The sequence below is a fragment of the Mandrillus leucophaeus genome, unplaced genomic scaffold, assembly GCF_000951045.1.
Source record: "Mandrillus leucophaeus isolate KB7577 unplaced genomic scaffold, Mleu.le_1.0 Scaffold33, whole genome shotgun sequence".
Classification (NCBI taxonomy): domain Eukaryota; kingdom Metazoa; phylum Chordata; class Mammalia; order Primates; family Cercopithecidae; genus Mandrillus; species Mandrillus leucophaeus.
In genome coordinates, this window is record NW_012103476.1 from 7,454,798 (window position 1) to 7,463,491 (window position 8,694).

The 8,694-nt window shown below is 37.6% G+C and overlaps 1 protein-coding gene across 3 annotated transcripts in view; it reads left to right on the plus strand.

Annotated features, from left to right (window-relative positions):
- The window catches only part of GABPA (GA binding protein transcription factor, alpha subunit 60kDa), a 37,705-nt gene that overhangs the window by 2,701 nt on the left and 26,310 nt on the right, over positions 1-8,694 (plus strand). For all 3 annotated transcript variants that reach the window (XM_011988418.1, XM_011988416.1, XM_011988419.1), the window contains 2 exons: positions 4,002-4,104; positions 7,649-7,793. In XM_011988418.1, the coding sequence (XP_011843808.1) occupies positions 4,028-4,104; positions 7,649-7,793 (222 nt within the window). In that variant the 5' untranslated portion in view covers positions 4,002-4,027. The remainder of the gene's footprint in view (positions 1-4,001; positions 4,105-7,648; positions 7,794-8,694) is intronic.

Genomic DNA, 8,694 nt, shown 5'->3' on the forward strand with positions numbered 1-8,694 from the left:
TTGGTCTATAAATTTTTTGAAAGATCATAGGATACATTTCTTTGTAGCAACTTCCTATTTTAGTGTTTATATTAGGGGAGCCTAATATAAATGACTTGTTGACAAGTCATTAGGGCCGCTTCTCAGCCTCTGGCTACATCATATGCTTTTTTTTTCTATTTTGCCAAAGTTTCCAGAAAATTATGTTTTCTAATCATTAAAAAATGGGTTGTGGAGATGGGAGTGGACCTCTTTATAAGCCCTGAAAATAAGTGATTTTTTAAAGTGCTATTCTGCTGCAAACCTGATTCTCACTGTTTTCTGTAAACAACAGTTTTTTATAATTTATTTATTTTGTGTGGACGTTATTTCCTTTTAATCAGTACTAAAATTCCATAGTGTATGCTTTCTCCGTGTTTTCTTTGATTAATACTTTCTTAACATAGACACTTGGATTGGCACCAGCTGTCACCAGCAAAGCTGCCCTGAACATTTTCAGTCAATCCTGTTAACCAATTGGAGAATTTTTCTGGAATGCTTAGTTAGGGATGAACTTGCTGGGTTGCAGGTGTAAGTATGCTTGATATACTTTTCTGCAGAATATCTACACCTGTGTGTACCACAGCTGCAGAGACAGGGGAATCTTATGTTCCTGCTAACTGCTCTCGTTATTTAACTTTCTGACATTTGCCGCCTCCCCTGTGCCCCAACACACACACACGCAGTATAAAGTGGTAATTTCTTGTTTTAAATTGAACTTTTGAATGATTTGAATTTGGGCATTTTTTTGTATCATGAGTTATTTTGGTTTCCCTTTATGTGAAAATCCTTTTCCTAGGCTTTGGCTACTTTTCTAATGTGTCCCTTTTTTTGGTTATCAAATTCCAGGCCATTGTCTATCCCATTGTCACTTTTGGGTATTGGAAATACCTTCCCATTCTGTAGCCTGTCTATGGAACATAAATCTTGATTTTTATGTAATCAGATTTTTCTCGTTACGGCTATGTTCTTGGAATTTTATTTAAGAAATCCTTTTCTATCCTGAGACCACAAAAATGTCCCCACCATTTTCTTCTGTTTCATAGTTTTGCCTTTTATGTTTAATCCTTTAAGGCATCTGTAGTTCATTTTATATGGTGTGAAATAGTTCTTATTCATTTATTCAACACATATTGGTGGAGTGCCTGCTGAATATCTACACCTGTGTGTACCACACAGTACCACTCTTCAGAGTACTTTGTATATATCTGTGAACACATATTCCTGCCCTGTGAAGCTTATGTTGTCCTTCAAGGTAGATCCCTACTGGTTTTCCACCTGTTTTCTTTAGCACTCAGGTTGAATTCCACAATTTTACACATAGCACCAGTTGAGGAATAGGCTTTATTGGAGAAAGGGAAGGCTTATTAGGCCAGCATCAGCAAGAAAAAAGAAAACCAGAGGGTCTTCATTTTTTCATCATCCCTAAAAGAAGCCTGCTGGAACCTGTGCAGTCTGCCAGATAGGCGTGTGAACGGAGCCTGCGCAGTCTGCTCCATGTGCATGCGTCCATCCCAGTGGAGAACCTTACCCTTTTATTGTTTGTCCTTTAAGGACAAGCCTGAGAGCAACGTTAATTATGTGGGAAAAATTAGATCATTTTGTATCAGGCAGTCTAGAGTTGGATGCTAGCTATTTGTCAAAAAACCAGCTACCCCAGAGTTGGAGATATTGAGAACTGAGGAGAGTTATAGCCCGTTCGAAAGTGGAAAGGGAGACAGTTTGTTAATGTGAGTATGACAAAGTATGCAAATTTAGTGGCTTAAATAAACCACCAGTTTATTATCTTACAGTTTTGGAGTCAAATATGAAGTAGGTCTCTGGGCTAAAATGAGGTGTTGCCAGTCCTGTTTTTCTAAAGCCTTCCAAGGAGAATCTGTTCCTCGTCTAGCTTTCAGGAGCTACCTGCATTCCTTGGCTCATAGCTCCTTTCCTCCATCTTCAAAGCCAGTCGCAGCTAACCAGCAAGTCTTCACTTTGAATCACTCTGGCCCTCTCTTCCAATTTCCTCTTCTACTTTTATGGACCTTCTACTTTTATTTATTTATTTTAAGAGCCAGGGTCTCGCTGTTGCCCAGGAGGGAGTGCAGTGGCGCGATCATCGTTGACCGTAGCCTCGACTCTTTGTCTCAAGCGATCTTCCCACTTCAGCCTCCCGAATAGCTAGGACTGCAGGTGCACACCACCATGCCTGGCTAATTTTAAAATATAGGAGACAGGTTCTTTTTATGTTGCCCAGGCTGGTCTTGAACTCATGGGTTCAAACATCCTCTCTCGATCTCCCAAAGTGTTGGGATTACAGGTATGAGGCACCATATCTGGCCCTAGCTGCGTTTTAAAAACGATCACACTCTGGCTGTTTTATTGGCTGAGAATAGACTAGGGGGGGGACAAGAGTGAACACAGGGACCTCCTTTAGGAGATTGTTGCAGTACTCCAGGTAAGGGGTGGTGGTGGCTGTGGTACTGATATACGCAATACAGAACCTATATTTGAACAACCATGGTTCATCCGCATCTGGAATGATACCTGCTTAGGTTGATACACCAAAACTGTGACATGGAGCCACAGGTGGTTTAGCGTCACCTCTGAATAGTGTTTGTATGAGATGGGGCTCAAAATAAGGTTGCTCTATGCAAAACATTTGAATGCAGTGCCTGATGCTCAGTGAGTAATGGTTATTAATACAAATGAATATTTAAATTCTTCATTTCGTCAAATCTTGTAAGTGGGAACACAACTGTTTTGTAAATGTCGGAATACCAAATTTAGTGGAGCATTCATTATAAAGGTACGCCTCTTTTTAGATGTGCCATACACTTTAACGTCTCAGAAGGTGCTGTGGACTGAAATTACATATGGAGTCCAAAGACAAATTTATTGACCTACAAGGGGGTAGTTAATAACAGAACCTGGTATTTAACAGTAGTAACACCTCAGAAATGTCCACAAAGAAATATCTATATGTATATAGCTATTTGTGCATTACTTAGCATTTTTAAAATTCTAATGTTTTTGTATCAGTGGTTTTAAGCAATAGATAAAAATTTTACATTGGATAATTAAAAACTGAAGTAGTGGTTTGTTTAAAATAAAACCACATCTGAAAAAAATCATTAAAAATTTTCTACTGTGTGTAATCAGGGAAATAATATGCATATCTATACTTTATTACTTTGTTTTGCTGTTTTATAATATTGCATTTATAAGGGACATCATTTGTATCAAATCCTAGCTGATTAATTTGCATGTCATTGTATCAGTGTGATACTTTGCAGTAAATTATGCTACTAAGGTACAACTTTTAGCTGAATAAACATAGTTCATCTCCATGTTAAGCTTCAGGTTTGAATCTTTTATTGAGACTGAGTTGCTTTAATATAGTTAACAGACCCTTAACTTAATTTTGAGGTAACTTACTGATTGCGATTGGTCCCAAAAATATCCCAGTAAATCCAGTAGATTGATGAAGTTGTCATGTCAGGTTAATAAACACCAGTTTTTTAAAAAATTAATTTGTAAATGTCATTTGTGGATTTTCTTTATTTTATTTTTCCAACAGGGTCTCACTTTGTCGCCCATGCTGGAGTGCAGTGGTGCGATCATGGCTCACTGCAGCCACAGCCTCCTGGGCTCAGGTGATCCTCCCATCTCAGCCTCCCAAGTATTAACAGCTGGGACTACAGGTGCGTGCCACCACGCCCTGCTAATTTTTGTATTTTTAGTAGAGACAGGATTTCGCCAAGTTACCCAGGCTGATTTCAAACTCCTGGGCTCAAGCAATCTGCCTGCCTTGGCCTCCCAAAGTGCTGGGGTTAGAGACATGAGCCACCACGCCCAGCTGATTTTCTTCTATGAGTAAAGACTACTTCCCCCTCTTCTGCTTGCCCTTTGCTTTTTATTTGAATTGGGTCTCTACTTCTTGTGTGTCGTTTCTGTTTATGTAGATAATTTTAAAGTATCTTAAAAAGTCACTCTTGCAGGACCGATCCTTTGAAATACTTCAGCCATGACTAAAAGAGAAGCAGAGGAGCTGATAGAAATTGAGATTGATGGAACAGAGAAACCAGAGTGCACAGAAGAAAGGTAGGTGTTTCTGAATTTTATCATTTTTTTCAAAATACCAATATACCTAATTAAAACCAGGAAACAAGTCATAGTTCTTTTGGACTTCCTTTTTTTTTAAAAAACTGTTCTCAACATTTTAGGGGATAATGTATTGTTTTATTTCCTCTGACTTAGTGTGCCTGTAGCTGAGAGGGAAAGACGGTTTTAAACTAATGATAGTAAAAGGGTGAATGAAATCAAAAGCAATTGATTTCAATAGTTTTCTCCTTTGGGGCATTTAATTCTTTATTCTTTTCCTCAGCACTGGTTGCTTTAATTTTAGAAATAGTTTAATTCAACCTGAACTATTTTAACAGATATTTATGAGTAACTGTTGTAAACAACTAATTGACAAGAATATGTGAATAAATAAGATACTAATCTGCCCTTATAAAGGCCACATTGTATTTGAGGAGACATACAGGTATATGAGTAATTACGTGACCAGTACTAAGCATAAAGTGTAGTGAAAAGTGTTAATTCTTGGAATAATAATGGAATCATACTTATTTGAAAGGAGGACAGTAGTAGTGAGTTCAGAATCCAAGGAGAGAATATGAGTAGAAATAGACATTTGGGCGTCAACAAGAAGATTGAGGAAAGTAGTAGTGAGTGATCCCTATTTTACTCTGTGGAGTAGGAGGGGAGATAATAAACTGACAGTAAAAGGGACTGAAAAGTAATAGAGAATCTCCGTGGAGTAACAGGTTTAGAAATCTCTGCAGTGCAACTGGACAAGATAATTAAGGTTAAGGAGGATACTGAGTGTTGAGAGTACAGTTGAGATTTAAAACCTTAAATTTTTAATAGAGCTTTTCAACTTGTTTATCCAAGTTTTTCCAGCATAAGAAAGAGGGAATGCATGCTTCTGTGGAATTTCATGTATAGATATTTGTGTAACAAATTACCCCAAAATTCAGAAACTAAAAATGCCCAACATTCGGCCAGATGCAGTGGCTCATGCCTATAATCCCAACACTTTGGGAGGCTGAGGTGGACAGATCACTTGAGCCCAGGAGTTCAAGATGAGCCTGGGCAGCATGGCAAAACCCTGTCTCTATAAAACATACAAAAAAAAAATTAGCCTGGCCTGGTGACATGTGCCTAAGTCCCAGCTAAACTGGAGGCTGAGGTGGGAGGATTGCTGGAGCCCAGGAGTTTAAGGCTGCAGTGAGCCATGATTGTGCCACCGCATTCCAGCTTTAGGGACAGGACAAGATGCTGTCTCAAAAAAAAAGCCCAATATTTTTTATTGCACATTGTTTCTCAGAGGAACCTGGGAGCAACTTATCTGGGTGGTTTGCCTCGGGGGTATTTCATGAGTCTGCAATGAAGCTGTCAGCCCGGGCTGCAGTCTTCTAAAGACTGGACTCTAGGGCTCGGGTGTCTGCATCCAAAGTCATGCTTGAGACTCTTAGCAGGATACCGCAGTTCCTCATCACATGACTGTCTCTAGGGCTGCTCATGGGATGGCAGCTGGCTTCCCTTAAAGCAAATGGTCTGAGAGACATAGAATGGCAAGGTAGAAAGCCCCAGTGTCCTTAAGTAATCTAAGAAGTGACATACCACTTTATCTTAGTCTTCTGGTCGCACAGTCCAACCGTGGTACAGTGTGGAGCGCAACTTTGAAAGGGCATGCATTTAAGAATCGTTAGGAGCCCTCTTTGAGCCTAGCATGCGTATATTTATGTTTATACAAGCATGCACACAGATGGTCCACAAAGTCTAAAGTATATACTATCCGACCTTTTGTGGATAGTCTAGGTTAGGCGACAGATCGGTAATTAATATGTATGACCTATGTGAAGGAGGCAGTAATTGTCATTTACCTAATGTAGATTTTTGCTGTACAGGAGTTTAGGTCCAGTTTTTTGAGATCATCTACTTTTTTTTTTTAAGAGAAATTGGTACTTTAGATATTTGTATGAAGTCTTCCAAGGTTTTAATGATAGTAATAAAAACTTTAGAAAAATGTTTAATGTTCAGCTAGTATAAAATAGTTCTTTAAAAATTTGTTTTAAAGTGACATCTGAATCTCAAGAATAAGTGTTACAAAAAAAGAAAAAGCTGGCCTGGCACAGTGGCTCATGCCTGTAATCCCAGCACTTTGGGACGCCAAGGCAGGTGGATCACGAGGTCAAGAGATCGAGACCATCCTGGCCAACATGATGAAACCCCATCTCTACTAAAAATACAAAAATTAGCTGAGCGTGGTGGCACATGCTTATGGTCCCAGCTACTCGGGAGGCTGAGGCAGGAGAATTGCTTGAACCCAGGAGGTGGAGGTTGTAGTGAGCTGAGATTGTGCCACTGCACCCCAGCCGGGCGACAGAGCAAGACTCCATCTCAAAAAAAAAAAAAAAAAACAGCAACCTACCATGGCTATAGCTGAAGACTTTGGTAAAAAGGCTTACTTAAGATTTTTTTTTTAACCTTAAAAAATAACAACAGTATACTAGTATTTTTAAATAAGCTTGTTTTTAATCATGAGGGGTCTATTTTATAAATTTTAAATGTTTTAAGTCAGGTGCAATGGCACATACCTGTAGTCCCAGCGACTTGGGTGGCTGAGGCAGGAAGATCACTTGAGCTCAGGAGTTTGGGGCTGGCCTGGTGTGAACATAGGGAGACTGTCTCTAAAATTAAAATATAAATAAATGTTTTAGAAAAAATCTTAAGTTATATACATTCATTGACTATCGTGTATGTATCTCATTTTACTTGTAATTTATGTGAAGACTCAACAGATTTTTTAATGCATACTGTTTTTGACAATCACAAATGAGATTTAAATCATGTTTAAATTAAACATGTTGGAATACTTAATTGAATTCCACATTCACCAATTCAGCAAATATTACTTAGTGTTTGTCTTCTATTTGGTCCTATATAAGGATTTGTAAGAGATATATAGGATTACTTACCAAAGATTTTAACCCTTTTGAATTCAAAGTGTGAAATAATGTGAAAGAGCACTAAGACAGTTTTTAGGAAGAATATAAACTTTTTTGAACATGGAGCTGTCCTGATTACAACCAGTTGTGTTCATATTAAATTAAAGGGAAAGTCTTTTATTTAACTTATTCTATTTTTATATCTTTATATTTTTATTTATGTGGGGAAGGGAAATTGACTAGTAGAGATGGCATACAGATTTTGAGGAGACAATGTGTCTTCCTTTCTGGGTCTAAAATTCTTCAAAATAACTTGAAAATATAATGCAAATGCAAACATAATGTACGTGCAATATTTATATGTGTACACATACACACATATGTATGTACATACATAATCAGGCATATTTACAAGGATGCTTTTAATTTCAAGCTAGCATTTCTTTATGAAATTCAGTGTTCATTTTGGCAATACTAGTTGGGGGTGAGCCTACCACAGCATCTATGTAGAAATGACTTTTCAAAGACCAGAAATGTGTTTTAGTTTGGGATTATGTTTTTAGCATATTGTTACTTTGAAATCCAGGCTAAAAAATGTAACTGTTAGCACTTACATCTTTAACATTTAGCATTGTAGAACAAACCTACGCGCCAGCTGAATGTGTAAGCCAGGCCATAGACATCAATGAACCAATAGGCAATTTAAAGAAACTGCTAGAACCAAGACTACAGTGTTCTTTGGATGCTCATGAAATTTGCCTGCAAGATATCCAGGTAATTTTTATTTTTGTAAATTTGTATTGCAACATTTTAGTCTGCGTAGGAATATTTTTTGTTAGCCTTTTCTTTATAGCTTTAGACTTTATCTCTGTAAGATTTGATTGGTATTACTGTAAAATTTAAGTGTTTAGAAATAAGGTTTTCAAGCAAAATTTTCTCCATTTAAAATTATATTTTAAAAATTTAGTACTAAAATGAAACATTTGTTTTTTACTTTTCACAAATATAAAATGAGACGTTTAAATAAATAAGAATCAAAGCTTAAATATAAGTAGTAATAGTAGGGAGCACATTGACTTTTGAAACTGAAGTATATTTCTAGCCAGCTTCTAACTTCTCAAATGTATCATTTAACTAAATGATTTCCACGTTTCCCTTTTACCTTTATTTTCTCTGACAGTAGGTTTTGGATAAGAATTTAAATGTTAACTGATAGGTCCTGGAATTTATTGTAAAAGGATTTACTCATGGTAGTATTATGTTATGTCTGAAACATATTCCGAGTCATATTTTGCAGTATGTTTTCAAGATAGGTAGTACTTTTATGTATAAAAAAAAAATAGAATTGCCCATACAATTCTTAAACATACGATTAAATACATACTAGAGTTTTATACTTTTTCTTTTTTCTTTTTTTTGAAATGGAGCCTCATTCTGTCACCCAGGCTTTAGTGCACTGGTGCGATTTCAGCTCACTGCAACCTCCACCTCCCAGGTTCATACCATTCTCCTGCCTCAGCCTCCCGAGTAGCTGGGACTACAGGCCAGTGCCTCCACACCTGGCTAATTTTTGTATTTTTAGTAGACAGGGGGTTTTGCCATGTTGGCTAGGCTGGTCTTGAACTCCTGACCTCAAGTGATCCGTCCGCCTTGGCCTCCCAAAGTGCTGGGATTA